The sequence below is a fragment of the Argiope bruennichi genome, chromosome 1, assembly GCF_947563725.1.
Source record: "Argiope bruennichi chromosome 1, qqArgBrue1.1, whole genome shotgun sequence".
NCBI classification, from domain to species: domain Eukaryota; kingdom Metazoa; phylum Arthropoda; class Arachnida; order Araneae; family Araneidae; genus Argiope; species Argiope bruennichi.
This window is the reverse complement of record NC_079151.1, coordinates 84,449,424-84,474,640: the sequence shown is the minus strand read 5'-3', so window position 1 is coordinate 84,474,640 and position 25,217 is coordinate 84,449,424. Positions and strand designations below refer to the sequence as shown.

Sequence of the window (25,217 nt, the reverse complement as noted above, 5' to 3'; positions counted from 1 at the left end):
ATTATTTTGTAAATTAAAACTGAGGTTTTTAAATGTCTTGCATATGCCATTCTATTTTTGATTTAAAAATTCTTCCTTTGTACTGTAGGAAAATAAGTAAGTAAATGAAAAAAAAATTAACGATAATTGAAAAGAAATTCTTTTAAAACTAACTGTAAAGAAAAATTCATATTAAATTGTTTTAAAGCAAGATAATTTTCGTAAATATTTTTCTTAAAACTGCTAAATCTTAAAGAAAGAAAAAATGTGAATATTTTCATGATTCCAATTTTTTTGTGCTACACCACTTAGAGAGCGTAAGTCACAGTTTTAGAATGCCTGACCCAAAAGAAGATTTTCATTCTTTTGATGAAAATAGGTAGGTGGAAGGTAGGTAATCTTTATTATAATAAAATTTTCATAAAACATTTTTTTGAAACCCGACTCAAACAACTTGAAAACAGTCTTTCCATTTCTTGATTGAGCCGTGCTGCTTCCAATTCAATAGCATTCAATATAATTAACTCTCATTAATTATAAGAATGCCGTTTTGGAATAATTAAATTCGCTTTTCTATACCTACTGGAAATTGGAAAACAGCAATGAGCAAGAAAAATAAAATGAGAAATATGAAAACAACAATGAGCAAGAAAAACAAAATGAGAAATATGAAAACAACAATGAGCAATACTAAAATAGTTTTCTATTTAGAACAACAAAATTGAAAAAAGAGTATAATGAAATCAGATTGAACGAATAACAATTATGAAATTATCAGTTATATCTTCAAAATTCTGTCTTGTAATGAATTTTTTTTCAATATCTAGTCTTATATTTTAAATACTGATTTTATCATTATTTATAGATATTTTGTTTCACGATTGATTGATTTCATGTGATATTATTGTAATAAATACAAACTTAGAAAGTCAGTTCTTCAAATTTTTGCTTTTATAAATAGCCAAATAAATTGTTTTTGATAGAAAACAACGCTTATTCTTATAGTCTGACACTACAGACGGAATCTCTAAATGGCAGCTATTCTACTAATCTGATACTCCAAAAATATTTTCTAAGCTTTTTGTATAATATTATTTTATACCTTAAAAATATTTCAATTTCATTTGTGGCGTATTTAGAAGCAAATTATTGTAACTTTATAAAGTAGTTTTAGACGGTTCTAGGCTAGAACTTTTTTTTGAGGATCAGTTGAGTGCAAAATTTTTAAAACTCTGAATATAAAAAATAATGGTACATTTATTTATAGATAATCTAAAATAAGATGAACTCATTAACTATTTATTAGTACATTTCTCCGTTTCATTAGTTTATTAAGAGAAATATGTATAAAAAATGTATTATGTAAAAAAAGTTCAAATGACGCGATATTACATGATAAGAATTAATAAAAAAATGGAAACGGAAATTAATAATATCATATGAAATGATTTATCGGTATTTCTATTTTTAGCATTCAGTCCTTTTTTAAAGAATAAAGGAATTAGAGCTTTTGTATTTATTAACATAAGTGATATTTATCAATATCTTTTAATAATTTTAAGTAATGAAACGGATTCGGAACTTTCTAAAGATAATAAATAATTACTTTCCTGTATACGTAATATAGAGAAAGTATAGTAATCGTCAAAAAATTCGAACACGAGATTTCAACGTATCTCCACGTTTTAAACCACCCTTAGTTGGAAAGACACATTTTCGGAAATCTGTGGAATCTGCAAACTGAGAAATTGAATTAGCAATGATTTATTCTACAATATATGCAATAAATATAATACAGAAACTTCAAAGGAATTTGGACGGCGATATCCGAATGTGCTTGAAATTTCACGTATATTTATTTATCAAATAATGAGACGATTAAGAACTACTGATTCATTTCATATGAGACTTAGCTTATATACTGAAGCTTAGCTTTTGAATTTTAAAATACTGTGAACATCATGTTTGTGTGATTATATTTTCGTTAAGCTCATTAGTTATAGAGGAGAAGTATTAATTTATGCTTTAAGTAATTACAATTTAAACTAAAATTTTTAAAGAATTCGCCCATAGTTTCATATTTGTAACTTTTAATATGACACGTCTTTCGGCAAATATAACACGGCAAATTTTTTCCTGGAACTATACAATTTTAGAATACTTTATTACGCTTGATTTTTCCACATTGTGTCTTCCTATTTGTTTCGCTGCCCCGTACTCATCATGGCTTGGACAAAGAAATATTGACAAAAGATAAAAATTGGAAATTAGGAAGAATAAAAAATGTCAGAGAACTCCACGATTCTTTTTCAAATCATTATGATTAGTAAAGATAATTCTAGCTTAAGAGTTTGAGGAATTGTTATTACGTTAGATATTACCTAAAATATTAATATAACCTTATTTGAAAGCTATTGATTTAAAAAATAAAGTTTCTAATTGTATTCTAAATTAATCGTTATATTCTTAATTTATATATATATATATATATATATATATATATATATATATATATATATATATATATATATATATATATATATATATATATATATATATATATATATATATATATATATATATATTTATTTATTGCCGAATCAAAATTTTCAAAGGTTTTAAAAATTTGATTTCAGCTTTTATAAATCTTATACGGTTTTAAATTCTGCTTTTATTCATGCGAAGTCTAGATGGAAGCTCATTAATGCAAGAAAAATACATAATTATTTGAGTGAAATATATTCTAATGTGCTCTGACGCCAATTTGGCAACAATCAAACTGAATAGTTTCGCTGCTAACCCTTCAGTGACTATTTACATTGTATTGCTTTGTTTTTGTAGCTATTTTGCTTCTTGTAACTAGTGGTTTGGCGTCTTTGGCGATTTCAAGGAGCACACTAAAATAGATTTTCACTATTAGTTTTTTTCTCTTTCCTCCAGTTGGGCGTTGCCTCTCTTTCCTGATTTATGGACACGGAAAGAAGTCATGGAAACCTAATTTTACAGTCGGAATTCGGAAGCAATATTGATTATACGAGAGGAAAGCTTTGATTAAGCACAAAATAATGTAGGTTTTTGGGTTGTAAGGGATATTATTACATCTAATTATAGCTCAGAACACTTTAAAAAAATCACAATGTTCATTTTTTATCATTTCTTAAAATCAAGAAGTTAATATCGAAAACCTATTAAAATTTGTAGGAAACTGAAAACGTAAAACATTAATGCTTGAATTGATTTTTATTGAATTGTTTTTTTTTTTTTTAAAGGAAAAAAAAAAAAAAAGAAAAGAAATTAGAAAAGCATTCTTTTTGTTTTATTTGTTATTTTTGTTCGAATTTTTAACGATTTCAATTTGATTTTTGTTTTTATACAAAGAGAAGGTATTAAAATCGTCAAAAATTCAATATTAAAACAAACAAACAAACCTCAAGCTTTTATGATTTTTCAAGTTATAGATTTCTCTTAACCCGCAAAAAACATTGATAAATTATATTTGTCTATAAATACGATAACTGAAAAACGATAATATGTTTTTCAATTAGTTCAAATACGTTAGAACTAGAACAAATTGCAACGCAATTCATTTATAGGAAGTTTGTTGTTCATGATCATGAACACTCAAAACTGCAAATAGCTAGATGAATGAAATTAGGCAAAACAATAATTTTTGTAAAGAAAGTTTTAATGAAATAGCAGTTAAAAATGATAATTGAAACACATAGAAAACTTGATATTCACAATATTTCTCGCCTTGTCGATTAAAACTTAATTTGAAGAGTTTTATTATAAGTTATGTAATTAGAACATCTTTATACGGATTAATACATTCTTTAAACAATATGACATACAACACCTATTATTATACCAAACTTGAATTAATTTTTTCTTGGATTTTGCTCTGCAGTCAATTGTTTATTAATAAGTAGCCTATTTATTTAAGGAATATTAATTGAGGAATATTAATATTAATAATAAAATATGAGTTGTTTCCTTGCCATTTTAACATTGAAATTTAATTTTCTCGAAACTTCTTTTTTTTACAGATATTTATAATATGGATACTACTCTTACTGTTGTGTAAAGGTTTGGTCTGAAAACTATTAAAGCTGAGATTTCAAATAAGACTCAATTATATCATTAAAGTATTTTTTTACATTTACATTTCCGTTAATCACACAAAATATACTTTCACGTATTGATGCTTAATTTAGATTAAGTCACTCAGGGATAACCGTTTCTCCTTATTTTCTGTGTGCATGCTTTGCCATCCCTTCAATTAGGTAAACTAGGTCTTATTATTCCACATACCGATGTCAAACTATTTCGCTGCAAATTTAATATGAGTTTTAAACCTTTTTACTCTTTCCTACCTTTACTGAGAAGAAAAAAAAATTAATTGTTTGTGAAAATTTATAATTTAAATTAAATTTCTGCTATTCTCTCTAAATATAATTTTTCATTATTTTTCATTTCAGCGGCTTATTTTCAGTTGGATAAAGCATATATATTTCATCTTAATTGTTTAAGTATGAAATCAAGGAAATGTATATTTGCTTTACATATTTCTAATGAAGCGAATAAAAAGATATGCTCGATTTTTTTTATCCAAACCTTTTTTAAATGATCAAATATATTAACTGATAAAATTCAGTAAGATTTCCTGAAAAATTTTTTAATGAATTTTTAAAATTTTCTTTTTAAAACATTATGCCTCTATGATTCTTTTTAGATAAAAAAACATTCCATCATTTAAAAATTAATGTTTCATTATCTCTACTTATATTAAAAGAAAGTGTCTGTGTTTGTTGTCTGGCATAAAATTACAAAAAATATAATTATCCATCAATATATACTTTGCACACCCTATACTTTCGGTAGTAGGAATATTATTAATTCTTATGATTTTAGAAAGTCTTTCAGCTCAACTTATTTTAACAGTTAAATCATTAACTTCATTAGCTGCAAAACATGTAGAAAATTTTTATTCTGTTAATGAATCAAAATTTAGTTAAAAAATTTAAACATTTTAATTTATTTTATAACTTATATATGCAATTTTTTTCTTTCTAAATAGTAATAACAGGGCATTCGCATCTTTTTGGTATTTTCTAACTTATTTCTTTGTTGTTTATAGCAATTAATGCTTTCATAGTACCAAAAATTATATAAGTTCAGGAGCTAAATTATAATCCGTCGACAAAATGAAATTAAGTTTAGTTCTGCAGAGTGCTAATCATATAAGTTCTAAATTAAATTTAAAAAAATTGGACTTTTTAAAAACTTTAGATAGATTGTAGGTATATTTTTTGTTACATATTTAGATATATTTTTAAAATTTTTTAGATACATTGTCAATTATAAACGAAAATACTATAAATGTAATATTTCCTTAAGCAGAAAAATTTGTTGTAAATTTTAAAGAAATTTGATCAAAAAAGTTTATATCTTATGCCAGATTGTAATGACACAATTTTAATTTTCCCTCAATGCAAATTACAATGGACAATAATTCGAAACACAAGTAAATTACTGGGAAATTGTTGGAAATATGCAATTTTCTCATGAATTTACAATGGAAGTTTGCTGTAAACACTTATAAATGAAAAAAGTATTTCACCAAACAAAACTTTTGACCAACTCATTTCACCAAATCATTTCATTACTCATATCATTTGAAGTTAATATTGAAACTTTCAGGCAATTATCTGTTTTATTATTCTTTTCTATTATGTTTTGAATTATCAATGAGAGATAGATTTTTAGAAATAATAAAGTTTTGAGAAAATTACAGCTGAAGATTTCCTTTAATCAAAAGACATTGTTCTTATGATCAGAGAAGTTTAAAATATCTCACAATGCCAGAATGCTTTTTTTTTATTTCACCAACTTTTCTGATTTTGTTGTGCACAGAGTTTTTTTTGTCGAGTTTTTATTTTTCGTAGAGAATGGTTTTTGGTATCGGTAATTAGCTCATTTTCAATTAATGTCAATCCATTTAACTTCCAATTATCAATTTTAGACTGTTTGAAACAACTATTATAAATTTATAACAAATGGTGAATAGCATATAAACCAGTTAACAACTACTCTGCACAGGCCATTACTTTTGCATGATGATTTAGTTACTGGATTGCGAACCACAAGGTCCCAGGTTCTATCTTTGCGTTTCACATATCCCAAACCACAATCAAACTAAAGCAAATGTATAAATGATCCTAGCTGCATTTGTTTTAAATCTAGAAAGTGCTATTTCAGAATTCCATAAGATGTCACAAAAGTTTTCATTTGTGTTTTGTATTTTTCTGTGTAGACACTTGTATAATAATTGTTGCCAGTATATTCTCTTAAAATTAGGCCTACTTATTTTTATTTTATGTTGGCGATCCTACCACTTTATCATAGAATGATTTACCTAAAACATTTACTCGCTGATACTTGTTCGACATTGATGATGCAGCAATGAAAAAGTACTGGCACTTGTATATTTTTTACATTGCTTTTGCTGCTACGAATTATAATTCTGTAGCAGTTTTCCATTTTATCGATGTAGCGATTGGTCAGTTTTCCTCTTCCACTTTTTTTTTGAACATTTTTTTTAAAGTTTTTGAAGAAGAGCTCCAACTCCTTGCTCTTTTTTCAACACATTATAATTGTTTCAAAAAAATCACACTATACAAAAAGGCAGGAAATGTTGCTTTCTGTTTGATTTTGTTTCAGACAAAATATATTATAATCCTTATAGCATTTTTTCCTAGTACATATTAAGCGGTTATGGAAATAGAAAATTATAATCCACAAAAATAAAGAGTAATTTTTTTTTTTTAAAGGAGGGAAGGAAAGCTGGAAATTCAGCGTGTTTCCAACGCTGTCGGATACCATGATATCCATATTTTATTTCAATTTCAATCTTAATATTCACGGGTATAAACCTCAGAGGAAGGGAGACGTAATATATAGAATATAGTTTAAAGGAGAGGGGCGTGCTGGGTTAGTATTTATATCAGGCGCATTTTATGAAAGTATGCCTCTGGCGACACTCTGTCTTTTCAGTTGATATGAATTCTTCAATTTTTCCGCTCAGAAAGAATCAAATTGAAACTTATATTTCCTTTCTAAGAATATAACTTGTGAATAAATTTTTACATATTGTAATTTACTTTATTGGTAGTCAGCATTGAATTATTTGCTTTACTAAATATATTACAATCTATATGTAATTCTTGAAATTCAAATGCATTTGATTTAGAAAATTATTTTAGCATTCTAGTTCTGTATCTTTGCTTTCTATATCGTTTAGAAACTATCCTTTTTTAACAATGGCTGGTTAATTTTTCAACATAAGGGTTTAGCATTAAACATTTCAGGGCAGTCTTTTTCATATCCTCGTTAACATTTTCATTTAGCTCTTAGCTAAAGTATAGTATATAGTATATATATATATAGTATAGTTAACATATACTTTAGCTAAAGTATAGAAATCTGCCACAAGAGCTTTTTTTAGATATCCCTTTTTATTGAAGTTAACTCCACAAATTACTGTTTTCAAATTATAATGTACATATATTATATGGGACTTAATGACGGTTACTTTATATATCGTTGATTCATCATTAATTGTTATTAAATTTATCATAATTCATTGTTTGTTAATTTTATATAATGTCTTATATCCTCGGGTGGCTTTACTTTATAAGGATTTAGTCCACTTTTTAATCATTAATGCAAAGCAAAAATTTTTCACTCAAATTCCTCTTCAGATATGTTAAATAATTTGGAATATTAATTTCAAACCAGCAATTTCCTTTTGACTTTTTAAATACTTTTAGTGTCTAAAATTATATTTACAAATATTAGATCGTTAACATAACTTCTTTAAATCTTTTTATGAGCATTTTTAACAACAATAATGATAAAAAAAAAAAAGATAAAGAGCAGAAGCAGCAGTAGTGCCCATTGCTATTCGATGTCCTAATAATATTTTCAGATAATATGACTCATTATGTGAACGCTTTATGTGTATTACTGCTGGCGTTTACAAATTGTTATAAGAATTCAGTATTAAGGGAGATCATGACTAACTGAAACAATTTTTGGAGAGATGCTCATATTTTTAAAAGTATTTGTGATTTTTTTAATTATAACCGTTTTTTTGTAACTTAACTGTTCATTCATTGTAAGCATAAAAAAATTTAAGAATTTTGTTGACTTTAACACTGGAAATAATTTTTAAGAAACTTACTTACAAGTTATAAAACTGACCAAAACCTCTATTCACTCAAAGGAGAGAAGATGGAAAAGAAATCAAGAAATAGATGTCAAATAAAGTTTAACTGGAATCGAAAAGAAGCTTAACTGTTTCAAGATGGGTAATCGCCATGACTTACCAATGGAAATTGAAGACCACAGCTTCCAAAACTCTTTTCTCACAAATTAATTTTTGTACCATCTTAAAAATTTGAAAAATTATCCTCTAAATAATATCAGTTTCATTTCTGTGTTATGTTTTTTAAATATTTTTTATAAATGTATTAAATGTAATATTCAAATTATAACTTTAATGTAGTGAAGTTGGAAATCTTCTATTAAAGCATTCAATCGACTGCTTCTACCAATGTTAAAATTAAGATAAAAAACAGACACTTTTATTTGGACATTAATTCCGAAGTAGGATTTCTACTTCCATTTTATTTCATAATATATACACCTTTAAATTTGCATGCATTATAGTTTATTTTTACTTAGTCAATTAAATTCGTGTTCTTCGGTCTTAGCTAATAACAAGGCGAAATTTTAAAACTATGCACTCTACATTAATATTTAACAATCCAAAAAGTCAATAATCTGTGCGAACAAGTTGATCACTAAAGGCGGCTAGCGTAGAGAAAGTTATTTAACCTATCAACTTAAAAGTCAGTCTAAATAAGAATAGGAGTTAACGCGAGCAAATGATACACTGTTTCCTATCGCACACATTTTGTATCTAAATATTGCAAATTAAGCATTGAGTCCATTTTCCTTCAGGAGAAATGTGGTTGCGATGATCTATTTTTAATGCTTTGTCTGCAGGCTTGAAAAGTCTCTAGTTCAAAACCTGATTTTACCGAAGAACCGCCATATAAAGTGGTATGGTGTGGACTAAATCTGTATTCAAACATATCATCGTTGGTATAGCTTTCACGCTTAAAAACAGAATGCCAGCTTAAACGCTGTTGTCATTATTTGAATGCTGTTTAAAATTATATGGTAGGCAAAGCTACCCGAACATTGCTTTAAAACAGGATGTTAGCATGATATACCATCAATGTTAGTATACTATACTGTCAGAACTGTTGCACGCATTTGTGCAAGTTAAGTCAAAACCATTTCTCTTTTTTATTTTTTTCCATATGTTAATTCTTTTTTTTTCCATCATTCTTTTTCTTTATTTTATCTTTTGCCCTTTTGTTTCTTAAATTTTTCATTTTCCTTTTCTTCCTTGTTTCCGTTTTATTAATTATGCAGCAATGTTCTTTTCCATATCTTCTTTTTCTGGCCGGCCAGTTAGGAAGGGAGATTTCATTTTATTAGTAACTGAGTCTTTTTTTAGATTATTTCCTAGATGAATCATTAGGGGAAGGTATGATCTTTGAGGATTCATGTTAATATATAAAGTAGAAAATTCAATTACATAAATCAAACGCAAATCAAGATAAATTTCGCAATTTATAATCCATTATAACTTTCATCGGGATTTTATTACAATTTGTCCCATCCTGTAGCTTCGGACATTTTTGTTGATTATTTAAAATTATTACAATTAAAAAAATTAAAGTAGTTTTTTAAAAAATTAATACACACGCAAAATAAATAAATAAAAATATTTTTAAAAAATTCAATTATCTTATCTTAAATTAAATTTTACGATATATTTTTTCCTCATTATCTGTCTAAAATGTTCATAGCTCTCTTCTACTGAAAACGGTGGAACCGAAAACAGTTAACTCTTTTCGGGTGGGTGCTAACTATGTTGATGTAATAGGACCCGTCAATAAAAATCATATTTAGCGAAAATTATAATTAAAAAATTTAAACATTTGTGCGTAAAATGCATGTTACAAATAGTCCCTGGTTTCCTTACTAAATCATGAAAGTTCTAATATGTTTTTCTTTATCATTTACTTTTGGTTAAGGATTATATATTCCTTTTAATTTAGATTGTACTTTTTTTTTTATCTATTTGCAGTTGACTGCTACACTTGCAATGTAGATTTTCGAAGTCAGACTTTCGAGCAAAACAATTCCTGCTTGTTTCCAGTAAAAGATAATGAAAGGACCACTTGCAGTTCTGTTTCGAAATATTGCCAGGTAAGTGTGATGTTATGTTTTTACTTTTACCCTCCATTAATCGCAATATTTAACAAATTTGCCTGCCTAATATGTTGACCATTTGCTATTTTATTCTAGTTTTAACAGTAGAAATAGAGGAATAATTAATTTGACTACAAATGAATTTCAGATGGTCAAATTTTCCTTGCTTATTCTCTGATTTCTTGTTTGTCCATTAAACAATTGAATTTTTTTTTTTGCTGTATTATAAAGCAAGTAAGAAGGTAATCGAAAATGAGTACCTATTCCAAGGTCCTTAGCCCAAGGTACTGCATACTATAGAGTTAAAATTAATGTTAATTTAACCACATAAAAAACATATCAATTCGAGATTATTGTATAACACTTGATGTTCGCTTCAAAGATTTTTTAAAAATAACTTTTAATCTTTATGGGGAAACTGGAAGTAAATACATTAATGAAACCGTTGGCAAACATTCAGCATGTTATTTGACAAACTATTCCATATAATTGAGAAAAACATTATAACTGATAATTTTGTTTCATCGTCAAAATTAACCAAAACCTTAAGAAAATAAAGGATTTAACCCTGCTGGTACATTGAAACGTACAAAAAAAAGTAGGAACTAAGTTATTCAACGGAAAAAAAGGACTACATACAAGCAAAATTCCTTTACACGATAGCATCATTCTGGTAGCATACTAAGGAAAGAAATATGAAGAAAATGTAAAATTTAACAACGAAATAATATATTTAAAAAACTTGAATGAAGAAAATGAAGAAAATCTCGAGAAAGTGTTTTTTTTTTTTTTGGTCATTTAAAAAAAAGTGACCGAAATTACCGCTCATAGTTTAAGTATACGGAAAAAGCCGTCTTCCTGATGTTAAATCATTACAATTTGGATTTTTATTTCGAAATATGGATTTGCATTTTCTTCAGAACTAAGTATTATACAGTAAGATCTCACTTTTATGCTCCAGTATTTAACTTTTTGCCTATCCTTACAGGATTTTTTTGTTGATTCTTTCAAATTAATTATGTTTTCAATGCATTTAATCCTCAAGTTTATGTTTATAATCTTATCCTTTCTCTATTTACATAATACCACATAAATAATAAAATATGTGCATAGTAAACAACAAGAAATGCTTCAAGTGATTATGGATTCATGTCCAGGGAGATTTGTTTAAATAATTTCGGATCTTAATGAATTTGAAAAATAAACATCCGATAACTCTACCAACAATAAAGGAGAAAGTATAAGTGTCTGCACTATATAAGATAAATCGTTTGACATAGAACTACCAAATTTAGTATGGTTTGGAGAATAAGAATATGTGGGAATATTTTTGAATATTAATTAGAATTTTAATTACTTAAAAATTAAGGGAAAATTTGACATTTTACGGTAATACCTTCCAGAAATCTTACAGCATAAAGAAAATTTTTACACCATCTAAAACTTGAATAGTCAGGGTTTTTTTGGAATAAAAAAAAAAGGTTTAATTTTCAACTATAGATTTCATTATTGAAATGAAATTCAAACCATTTTCATAGTTTCATAATACATTTAATTTCGTGATTTTCTTCCATAGTTGAAAACTAATGATAAACGATTCGGCTACTTATTTTTTCTCAAAAGAAAATAAATCAGAAATGAAATATAATGAGCAATCAGAAAATGAAATTACGTTAACATAAACGACAACGTACAATTTGAAACTTTTTACCCAGAAACTTTAGTTTTTAACGGCTCTATGATGCCATGGGACTCGATCTCAGTAGGAAAGCTCATGCAAAAAATAAACGGGAAAAAGCGTAAGACTATTAATAATACCGCTTTAATGTCTGTCACAATTTGATGCTTAAAAATATTTTGTTGATAGTATCATGAACATCTTATACGTAAGAGATTTAATTGAATTTAAACACAACAGTTATTCCTAGCTAGTCAGCTGGTGGCCAAAACTGGCTAATTAGGAATAAGAGATGAAAAAAGAAATCTTTTTTTGGGGGGTTATACATTTCAATTAAGGAACAGTAATCATTGTGTTTGTCTGGGATAAATGTTTATTAGTATTGTAAATACAATACTAGTTATTAAAACTTAAAAATTTCGGACAAAAAAAGATTATTTATTGTACCTATTTCCTTTATCATATTTCCAAAATAATTAAATTGAAAGAATATTCCATGCAATATTTTAAAAACCCTTCTGCTAACCCTTGAATAAACATAAGTATAAAGACAGAGTAGCATCAGCAATTAATTTATATTGAATATTTATTTCAAGAAAGTGTTGAGAATATGAACAAAATACTCCATACACTAACAATTTGCATTTGTGAATGTTTACTTAGTTCTTCGTGAGCGTTTTTTCCAATGTAGATAAAGGTTTTCTGTGATCCTATTATTTCTTGAAAAGTGTAAAAGCGGAGTCATACAATAATTAAAAACAGAAAATTATTGAAATCATTGATTGTATCATATAGTGTATTTTATACTCATGAATACATTGCTATCATTAAAGGATGAAAATGATTGCGACCAATGGAATGGTTAATAGAGAGTGCTAAAATAAAACGCTAGAGTTTCAATCCAGGGTTTTTATTTATTCTTTATTTTGTAGAAATTCTACTATGAGTATGAAGCATAGTAAAAAAAATAAAATTCTGTTTCAATTCTGTTTAACTTTTTCGAATTTCATTAAAATCTACATTTTTATATTTTATTCTTTATAGAATAGTTTTCTTAATAAAATTTCTTCTGATTTTACGAGAAAAAATTCTCAGAATATATTTATTTAGCATTTTTTTTTTGTTTTTTATAGTTAAGAGCACAAATATAAATTATATTAAATCAAAAATTTTCAATCCAATGCATTTGGTTGATGTATTCAATAAAATTCAATAAAAAATCCTTTTCGAGAAGCCTCTTTTTTTTTTCAAAGAAGCTAATAGAGATCTTTTTATCTTTTGAAAATATTTGTAAAAATGTATAAAGTAAAAGCAGAACTGTAAAAACTTTACGTTTTTTTATGTAGCGCTTTTATTATATTTTGGAGTTAACCATTAAGTAGCATTGACATAAAGCCAACTATTGCTTTGCAGTAGAATGTCACGCCTGTCTCAAAGATCACATGACCCCCGATGGGACAGTAGAAAACAGTTAAACTGTCGGAATAACTAATTGCCATTGTCCCTACAATGCTATCTCAATTGTTTACATAAAGGCAATCCGGGACAACAGCAGGAAGACAATTATTGCGCGCTATAGTTGGTCTCTTGTAAACGCATTTTTGTACAGGATAGTTTTGATATAACTTCTTTTGAATTGAATCATCTGCTATCTAAAACTAGAGAATGGAATGAAAGCTAATTTCGTATGTAAAGGCATAAAATAACATATGTTAAAAAATTGTCGATTGTCTTACACACAAATGTAAGATCAGTGCATAAAAAATTTAATTGTAATATTGATTAATAAAGAATATTTTCTGTGACTTTTATTATGCATAACATTTATTTTTGTGCATGCATTTTTTTTATCACTCGAACATCAATGAAATTTTGCATAATCCTTTTTCTGTGCGTTTGTTTTGATTATTGATTTCAGTATTTTCAATTTCACACCTCCAAAATCTCTCCTATCGTTGACTTTCATTGCGATTTTTTTTCTTTTTCAGTTGGATTTTTTTTGAGGCTTTTTTTTCAGAATTCTTTATTTTATTCTTTTGACAGTTTGTTTAAGAAATTTAGTTTCATGCCGTTCATAAATTTTTTGCAATTGCCACCAAACAAAGAAATTCATTGTACCTGTTTTAGTACCAGTAAACACTTGCGATACAATTTCCCTTAAATTTATATTTTATTCTTTTGTTGAATTGTTGTGATTGAGCCTTTAGTAAATAAAATATAAATAATACAAATTGATAAAATAGTTTATTAATGCGAAAAAATTTACAATTTACAATACTTATTTGCATGCAATATTTGAACTCAGAATTCAATGAACGTGAATTTTATGCTTATCATTTTTGGCAATTAATAGGAAAATATTGTTTGGTGCTATTGAGAAGATATATAAAGTTGTCCACGAGTAAATACAAAATTTAGTAAATACAATGCTTTGAAGTTTTTGCCCTTAAGAGTTGTTGATATTAATGACAAATTATAACATTTTGCTTATTTCTGATGCATGTTGAGTAACAGTATGTTTCAATTGAGTTTTTAAAGAAAAATTAAGTTGCCGGTTAAGTTAAAGTTGCCGGTAAAAATTAAGTTAAGTTGCCGGTCGGAATTCGATAAAAATCATTTTCACTGATTTCTTATTTGTCGTTATAAGTTTCGTATAAATTGAGAAAAAAGGGATGTTTATAACAGAAATAGTGTACAGGATGATTTATCAATCCCAGATCATCGATTCTTTTAGAAATACGAAACTGATATGCCATTTATTTTAATCGTCTACTGATTAATTTATAATTTACCAATTCAACATAATTTTAGAAAAATTGCTCCATAGAAAATACTTTATATTATATAAGTAAATAATTGGCATTTTATTGCTATAATTTGAAAGAGAGTTTTGTTTTGTTAAACTTTTTTTTGAGAAAAGCAAATTTTTTTTTTGATAAAGAAATTTTGTTACCATTATGTCACAAATGATAATAAAAGAGAATGGTCTATAGGACAGATGGTTTGATCAGCAGCTATGAAGTTTATTAGAAATATACCTGAGATGGTGGATAGAGAAATATACACAAAGAAAGGATTTTCTTTAAAAAATCTTTATTAAATTTGTTAACGAAAAATTAAACTACGTTTTAGCGCTTTTCCGCAATTACTAAAAATATTACCGCAAAAATTATTCCTACACAATTTTAAAATTAAATTTTTTTTAATAATATGAATTTGATTGAATTTTGACAATTTTTAAAAATACTTTTATTGGCTAATAATCAACAAGAATTTAATTTTTGCAATGAAATTCAAACTGTTTTCATCATTTCAAGATTGCTTTCCAAAATACAAACAAAGGATTGCAATTTGAAATTTCTGAAATTTCATGATTGTAACCAAGACTGTTATTGTAGCTAAAACAGAAGGAACTTATTATGTTGCTTTTTCATATCATTTTAAAGAATATATCTGACAATTTCATTTCACTTCCTTGAATATTATGATAGTCAAAGATATATACATTGATAATTTTTTTATATTCATCATGCATTCCCTACATTCCAAGAACTTATAGAAAGGCCTTCTGCATTTTGGACTTTTTAAAAACAAAAATGATCTATTTTTGTGTGCTAAACTACTTTTAAAGATTTTCTCATGGCTTTATAAACGCCATCTGTACAATCTCATATCCATACTTAGGCGCAATTTAATAAATTAGAAATTTAAAAAAAACGGTGGTTTGAAATTTATTTTACAGCTCTATCCATTTTACATAATCACTTTTTATTTTTCTAAAGATATTCAAACCATCTATCTTCATTATGTCTCTCACGATAACAAATTGATTAAAGAGAAACATTCTTATGTCCTAGTGTAAGAATTATTTATTGCATTATACTATTGCTTCCTGTTACCTTAAAAAACAGGGTGAGCTGTTTCATTGTTTCTGTTAAAATTGAGTTAAAAAAATTGAGTTCTGTTAAAATTTTCCTCTATTATTAGAAACTAGTGATATTACATTTCTATATCTATTAATAATAAAGGATAATGTATATCAAATGGTAGATCATTTGACTTGGAATTATAGACTCAGGCGTAGATATACTTGGAAGGTTGTAATGTGTAGATTGAAGGAGTTTTTGAAATTTTAATTAATTAAAAATTCATCAAGATTCAAGCTTTCGCGATAATTTCTGAAAATATTGTTGCACAAAAAGTTTTTTTACACCGTTTTGAAATTAAAAATAATTATCTCCTTAATGATACTAATTTATTTGTTGCATAATTTTTTTGAATTTTGTCAATTTTTAATGCATTGTTTTGAACAATATACTTCATTGTTTCAATGAAATTTAAACCGTTTTTTATGTCATCAAGTCGCATTCTATTGTCATTTTTTTCTATTGTTGAAATACTCTGTTTGTTATTTGAGAAGTTTATAAGCGGAATAAGAAAGTGAAGTTACAGTATTGCGAAAGGCAACGTGCAACTAAATAGGAGATAGATTATAATTACGTTTTTAAAAGCACTCTGTTGACATGTGATTTGACTCCTCTAGGAACGTTTATTTTACAATAATTAGAACATGTATAATATATCAAAATAACACTCTTCTTTTGTCTATCACGTTTTGATGCTTGAATTTACTTTTCTCAGAAAATTGTGAACATAAAAGTTTTTCATAAAATTTTTTAATGGAAATTAAACACAATTTAGTCAAACCTAATGATCGCAAAAGGTACTAAGTTTTACATTTTGAGAAAGTTTTATAGTAAAGCATACTTTTATTGAAATTTAGAAGTTTTTGTTACAGTTTTGAAATTAAAAAAATGGAAGCAACGATGAAACATTTCTACATTTTATTCATTTTCTAACATTGTTGTTCTTTCCTCAAATATAATATGGTGTATAAAAATACATCATTCATCTTTGTTGCTTTCCAAACATTTTCATTTTAGCAATTGATTTTAATGCAACAATATTTGCTGACAAGTGAGTCTGACCATAAATTATATACCATTTCAAAAGTGCGTGCTAATAATCATTGATTTCGTTCTCAAAATTGTTGTAAACACTTAGGATATGTTATATTTAATTGCTTTCAGTAAAGTGAGGAGAAAATGTTTTTTTTTTTTTATTAGTTTTCTACAATCCTGGCTGGCAGCAGACCAGAATGTTCTTAATGGCTCCAGTACTTCACCATAATTGCTTACCGAAAAAAGGGCGGCTCCTTATCGAAATTGGTTTTAAAAAACTTTTTTTATTTAGTTTTCTCAAATAATTTTTGATTTCTAAGGTGCGATTCGGACAAAAAAATTTTATAATTCAGATATTACAGAATAGATGTTCTTATATTTTAGTGCATGAGAAAAATTGTGATTAGAATACATAGTACTATTTTTCTTTGGATAAAATGGTGATAAAAATGACTAAAGTTCCTCAATTTCATACAATTTCTTTTATCTTTAATATAATGGCTAAATTAGATATTTTGGAGCCCCAGATCATGCACATTGTAAGATCCCTCATTTGATAAGATGACCAGTTTTGTTTCACATTTCAATACATTTCTAATATGTTAATGATATATTTTGTTAAAATTTTTGTATTATTAATTTTGTGACCACGTATTTGTTTTTTATCCAGATTATCCGGCAACTACATTTGCTCACAATATTAATGATACAGATACTTAGTATTTATAAATGTTTTAATAATTTGATGAATATAATAAAATATATAAGAATTTGACCAATTAGGTTTGGCCAATGTTAAAAATATTCTATGTATATAATATTTTATTATACATAGAATTTTATTCACTTATTTATTTGGTAACGAATCAAATAAAATTTTTTGATCGACCTACTTTTGGCCCTAGGCAGTTACTTAGTTTACCAAGTTGCCCCCCCCCCCCATTATTTAATCATATCGGTTAGTCGTCTTAGCCCAAAACATAAAAAAATTATAAAAATAAATAAAAAATATAAAAATAAATTAATTTCTTAAATTATTCTCATGCTTTCAGCAATGTTAGAAGCATTTCATATTAATGAAAGACTGATTGTTTAATGTCTATGTATATATATATATATATATATATATATATATATATATATATATATATATATATATATATATATATATTTGCAAAAAAAAGTATTGCAATCGTCAAAAAAATTTCAACTCGTGACTTTGTTGAACTCTTCGTTTTAGGCTTCCCTAAATTCCAAAAACATATTTTTTTTAAATTGTATCTTTTTGTGATTTCGGTAAACTTAAAGTCACCTTGAGCTAGACAAATGAAATTCAGCATTTGATCTTTAAACTAATTTTGTGTATTTATATCAAATTTTTCACAATATCTATCACAGGGAATTTATTTATAGATAAATTTAACATGCATAGTTATGAAAAGGGATATGTTTGTATGATAATTCTCTCTATCTATTTTTAAACAAATTTAAAACATTGCCTCATTTTACAACATGCAATTAGAGAAATCTTATGCTTTGTTTGTGTCCTGAAAACTTGGAAAAAATGAGACATGGTCCCATTTACATTTAACAATTCAATAATAAATATACATTTCTCATTTCTTTTTTGTAAGAATTTGTTACTTCTATAGACAGCATTCAAACCTTTTTCATCTCTACCAAACGAGAAGCGAAAACCTCCCTTTTCGGATCAATAACGAAAGGAACTCTTTTGAACTTTGCTTCTTTAATTACTCTGCACGTTTTCCAACGACCGACACACCCTAGCTTCTTGACACCTTTATAGCCACCCCCTGACGCAGAAGGTAATGTCACGAGATCTTGTAGGGACTCTTTACAGGTGGAACACTTGTTGTGGTGTAAAAGTTAGCCTTTGAGACCAGGAATTATTAATTTCCTCTTGAGTTGTTACTTCAAAATAACTGTGGAAATCCCCTTGACATTTAGTCATCATTGAATGTGATTTTACTCTCAAAAATGCAAAAGGTTTTACTTTCGGTCTGGGTTTTGCTGTCACTTCTGGATTTTGAGCAAACTGCAGTTGCAGGTAAACTGATTTGATTTGATTTTTTTAAATATGTATCCGTTGATCCAATTCATACGAACTTGGATTTTAAATAAATTTAATTATCTTAGATTTGCGTGGAAACTAAATATAGTATTTAAAAATATATTTTATATCTTTGAATGTTTTATTTGTTTTTGAAATACATTTCACAAATAATGTTTGATGAGTTTTATAAATACTTATGGAATTAAAAGACCTAATTATAAATTTTCAAAATATTGAAAATCTGCTGCTTACGTTAACATGATATTATTGAAAGCATGTCTCACTATTTCTATAAATCATTCACATATTACTGAAGCAAAATCTCATTCAAAAATACTTTGTAATTTTATTCTAGTTCTTTACTTTTAAAATTGACCATTTGCATGGAGAATATAATTAGGTATTTATGAAAAAATAAAGAAAGAACCTGTAATTTGTGTCATAAACTTAGATCGTTAGAATTAGTGGCTGACAGATTTAGCTGGATAAATTAATGTAATTAAATTCTATTTCAATAAGTACATTTCAAGAGCTATTTTCGTAAAAAAATTATGGAAAAAATCGAAAAGGTGCATGAATACAAAATTAATTATTGTGTTATGGAAATATTCTATGCAATTTTTGAAGTTAACTTAACTTTAAATATCAAACGACTTATTTTGAGGTATAGCTCAGCATATTAAACGGCTTGTAAAACATCGATTACTGAAACTATACTTTTCATTTAGGTCGCGTTGATGGATAGTATCCAATTTTTAAAAAAAGTATTCTTCTATTAATAAATTTTAAATTATTCGTAAATCATATACTTGAATATTACTATTTGCCACGAATTTTTTTAATGAACATTATTAAAAAAAGAGCTCACAATAATGCCTTCTTTTGTCCGTTGTATCTAGCCAGTGTATCGAATGAATCACGATTGAAACTGAACGGATGATAAGTTTCATATTTGATATATTAAAAGAATGTGTCCAAAAGATCCAATACTGTCATTACTTCCATATTACTTTGCTGACTCCACATATGATGATTATAATTGATTTTTTATTTATAAACTTGGATTAAAAATTCCGTAGATATTCTTTCTGAATGACGGTATTTTCAGAACAGGACTTCTTAAAATGTTAGTCGCTATACAAAGTGGGGGCGTATAAAAAATTTAGTAAATGCAAAAAATTCCGTATGGTTTCCTTCTTTCAGATTCTTTAGCATTTATAAGCCCAAAAAGTTACGAAAATAATTTTGATTTAAAAGAATTTCGTAAAATTGGTTTCTTAACTTATTTGACTTGAATTTAATTTTAATTATCCTTAATTAATACTGTACTTTTTTATTTATTTCCTTGCTTTGAAGCCGTAAGAGAATAATTTTTTTTGTCAGAAATACAGCGGCGAAAATTTTTTCATACTGAAAAAATTACCATGTGTAGAAAAAGTTAAGAAGCCTGTATTGTGCGACCTAAATTTTTAATCACGTAGAAATCATTATGCATGAAGGTTTTGCAATTGTAAAGTAGAATTTTGGTGTAATTGGTGTTTTTACGCTCTGACATCTTATTTATAAGAGTTGGAAGTTAGTTATTAATAAATAAAAGAAAATCATTAACCAAAAATGATTTCATGTTCTAACTTTATTTAAAATGGTTAAGAAAAAATTGAAATTATTATTTTGCGTTAATTATTTTGTCTAAATTATAATATATCATTTGAAATTTACATATGCAATAAATAAGCTTTTAAAAGACACCTAATACATAACGATTGAAAAATCTGAATCATACATTATACAGAAGAGCGCCTTTAAGTGGTTAGGAGCAGAGAAAGGCAAATGTGCAAATTTGATTTCTGTTATATTAAACATCCTCCTAAACCAATAAGTAAATAAGGAATAAATGACCCGGCATTCAATTATTACACATTTTATTGTAACAGAATTTACCAAAAAAAAAATCCTTTCTATGTTTTTAAAAAAGAATGAAGAATTATTTCGTTTTGTGTTTGAGATGATTGTAGAGATTCGAATTAAATTATTTAAATCGTGATTAGCTTCCAAATATAAATACAAATTCAAGAGATATTGCTTTGATTTCATGGAAAAAATTTAAATTTCTCATATATCATGTTTCCTTGAATGTATCAAAACATTAGGTAAATTTATTGGAAAAGACTGGATTCTAAAACGTAACAAAATAGTTTTTGTTTAAAGAATGGGTTTCAATCTCAAAAATGCTCCTTTAAGTTTATATTGAAAGAAATTTCTTTAAGAAATTCATACATAAAGTATCGTTTCAGTATAGACCCCTCAAATAGAACTAAAAGAAAATATTTCGCTTTTTCTTTCCGCCAAAAATACACAGAAACTGTAGAGACGTAGATATCTAATCACTTCTTTTTCTAATCAGAAGAATAATTTTTGATGTTGTATTGAAAATTCTCTTTACTTTGAGCCTTTTATACATTAAATTTAGTCTTAGGTTAGATGTTAATATATTATTATTTTAACATTAAGTGAATTACCTGCCTTTATGAAGTATAGGAGTCGGATACCATCTTTATGTTTTGAGAAAGAGTCTGGTACATTGTTTGGTTGATAGAGATATTAGACGATCACTGTTCCGGCAAATATTTCTTATGCAGGGCAGTGTAGTCACCCCACCCCTAAAAAATATATGGCCTTTGTCCAAGTATTGGCTTTCAATAGGGGTTCAATGTCAGATTCGAAGATATATTTATAAAAATCACTCTTACATCATTAAGATTTATTGCAGCCAATTTCGCTAGTATAAGGCTCCAAGAATGTCAGAATCTTTCTTAACATTTTGGCTCTTTTTTGTCGGTTGAAACACTTCATCTACCGACTTCTTTCATCTAAACGAATGAATGATCAATGGTGCGATCGAGTTTGACTGCAGATTCGATACATAGACTGTATAGATTCACAGTAAATGTTAGTTTTTGAAGCTTCCCCCGCCCCCCCCCCTGCTTTTAGTAGTTTTTTGTTTAATGAAGTAAAAAAGTTTGGATACATATTCAAAAATTTCATCTTATTGTTTTTTAGGTATATAATTCATGTTAGTCTGACAAATTTACGGGATGGCTCAAGTTGTAATTAACATGCTGTAATCAAATCAATAGTTAAGCAGTTTCATATGTAGGATGGGGAGAAGGGATTCTTATATAATTTCAGCAAAAATAATCATATACTCGTATCTCCTGCTTTAAATAGCATAATGTTAAAAAAAACTGGTGAGTTAAATATGATTTCAGACAGATATATTATCCTGAAGTTTTTGCTGAATTTCGCCCTCTCTTAATTTATAAATTCACCCCTTTTCTTTTAAAATGTCCTGCAGGAAAATAATTTTCATTTAAATATTAAATCAGCCAAAATACATGTCTCCGAAACATATGCTTTTAAATATTTGCAAATTGATTAACTTTAACCTACATTTTTCCAGCAGTTCAGAGAGGATTTTGCTTTGCTGTAGAAAGTGAAAATTGATCTGTTGACGGAAAAAAATTATTCTTAATTGAGCATTATTTCTCCTCTATGTAGAGTAGAGGAAAGAGAATGTTGCAAAGAGATTCCAACACAGACGTGGAGTATATATTTTAAATGTCTGTTTGCAAGTCGGAGTTTAGCTTCAACTGTACATATTCCCAGCAGCGCAGAGAAGATTCTGTGTTGCCGCTGAGGGTGAAGATTGGTCTTTTGATAGAAAATAGTATTATTAATTGAGTATTATTTATATTCCACTGCAAGTCGTAACAAATGAGTTTTTACTGCTGAAGGTAAAGATTGGCCTCTTGATAGAAAATAGTATTATTAAGTGAGTATTATTTATACTCCATTGCAAGTCGTAACAAAGGAGGATTGAATGTGAAAATGGTCTGAAAAGGTAATTTAAATAAAAGAGTAGTAAAATGTTTACATAGCTTTGGTAAGGTAGATTCAGTAAATTAGATTTTAAGTACATATTTCACTGAAGACCAGGAAATTTTCATCGTCCCCATGAGCAAAATATGAAGGAATGGTAATCGAATTTTTGATTTTCAGGATTTGACAAAGTTCTAGCAGCATGTAGCCATCACATAAATCGATAGATGTATTCAATGGATGGTTTAGGAGCCTTATTGCTGGAGATTCTGCGCCCTATTGACTTCTCATATGTATCCATTATTTTCAATTTTTCTGATATTATATTGGTTGATACCAGATGAGAAGAAAATATTAAAGAATAGTGTGTTCTACTATAAAATTTCTTCACAATTTTGCCAACAAATCATCTTTTTTAGCAGATATCTGAAGTAAACTTGGTTTTAGGATATGTCGCTGCATCTAATAATCAGTAAACTTAGTATCGAAATGATGTTTAATTAGTTTATAATAAGATCCCATTTTGAAATAACAAGAGACCTTTTTTGAAGTGGACATCGTAATTTCACCTGCAAACAGATGTTGATAGCGGCAACTGAGTTGACGCCTCTCTCCCTAAAGCACCAAACGAACCGGACTTTCGACCCTAGACGTCAGGTTTTATGTGCACCAAGTCCACATAAATAGCGGGTATCTGGTAAATTGGATTTGAATTTGGAATTCTCTGTTTTTGAAACTACAGTCTCACTAAAAATTACCTCTCTTCTCTGAAATTATGCATAATTTGAAATATCATATTAAGCGTACCATGGCGATACAATCCTTTAAAAGTAAGCATGTTAATTCAAAGAAAAATCGATAACGGTAGGTAAAATTAAACATTTTTTTTTTCATAGTAGCAGAATATATTTTGAAGCAATTTGTATTTTCTGAAATACATTCAACCTTTGGCCTTTATAATGCTCTAATTTTCATATGGCAAGTAGAAGTTACCTTTCCTTATTAAAATAACTTATGAAGTTATTCTAAAAGTCAATCGTTAAAAAATTAATTTCATGAAATTGGTCTATGGTAACTGTTGACTTCGAAATGACCTGTCATAAGTTTGAGATATGGCAACGTCGGCTATCGTTTTAAATATCTTATCCTTTACTACGACTGCAATGTGAAAACAAATTGTGAAATTGGAAGTGCACCTTCAGGGCAAAGTTTATATTCCAAGAAACTGAACCCAATTTCACGAAATATCAGCCGTGGATATGGGCTTGGTATACCTTGTAATAAATCGAAGATAAAACACGTCTTCACGTTGATATAATATGAAAATCCAAAGAGAGATGGCTACTCAGGTATCATCATAATTCCTTGAGCGTGATTCGAATTTCTGAGGCTTTTTACAGCAATAATTCGTTTTGAAACAAAACCATAAAAGTATTTTCCAAAAGCATTCTCTGAGATTTTATTATTAATTAGCTCGAAGTATAATTGCAGTTAAAAATCACTTCTTTCACCTAAAATTAATAACTTACATATTAACTTATTGTATCATAAACTTAATATATAAATAATAAACAAAATTTATATACAATAATAATTATTGGACTTATCAAGAAAAAGAGTGAGATTTACTATCATTGTCTTTTATAATGTGAAATTCAGCAGTCTGCAGAAATTTCTTTCTTTTTTTCATATATAGTTTTATTTAATTTAGATTTCTCTTTCTTAATTTCGAAGAACGTAAGTTTTTTAAAGGATATATTTTTAATTTTCCAATGCAAATATAAGACGATTATTCACTTTATATAGATTCATATCGTTTCAAAAATCTGTAAGAATTGAACCTCGTCATCCATTCATGTTTTCCACGTTTTTTTTCAGTCAAATGTTACACATGCAACGTAGATTTCCGCAAAGAGCCCTTCTCTCAAAATCATTCCTGTGTTTTCCCCAATGAATTGAATAGCAAGGTGACTGAGTGTAGCGGCGGTTCTACATTTTGCAAAGTAAGACGATTGAACATCTTCTACATTTACATGCTATTGCATATATCGTATTCATATGTATAAAAGAAATTGATTCTAATCTAAATAGAAGTATTAAGTAAACCCTTCTTATTTAGACTCCCAAAATTGACTGATGTGACTGATTCTTTCAACCAATTCCTATTGGGCAATAGCAGATTTATTGAATCTGAGTGACCGATATTCATTTACAATGAAATATCACGTACTTTAAGGAAATATTACAAATATTTTGCATTGCCTGTATAATTACAGTCCATTAAGTAAAAGAAAAT

At 27.3% G+C, this 25,217-nt stretch overlaps 1 protein-coding gene across 2 annotated transcripts in view; it reads left to right on the top strand.

Annotated features, from left to right (window-relative positions):
* The window catches only part of LOC129970298 (uncharacterized), a 47,704-nt gene that overhangs the window by 6,733 nt on the left and 15,754 nt on the right, over nt 1–25,217 (top strand). The window contains exons 1-2 of one of the 2 annotated variants that reach the window (XM_056084448.1): nt 18,762–19,036; nt 24,800–24,924. In XM_056084448.1, the coding sequence (XP_055940423.1) occupies nt 18,967–19,036; nt 24,800–24,924 (195 nt within the window). In that variant the 5' untranslated portion in view covers nt 18,762–18,966. Of the gene's footprint in view, nt 1–10,204; nt 10,327–18,761; nt 19,037–24,799; nt 24,925–25,217 lie in introns of those variants that run through there. The other variant, XM_056084447.1, reaches the window with a different exon arrangement.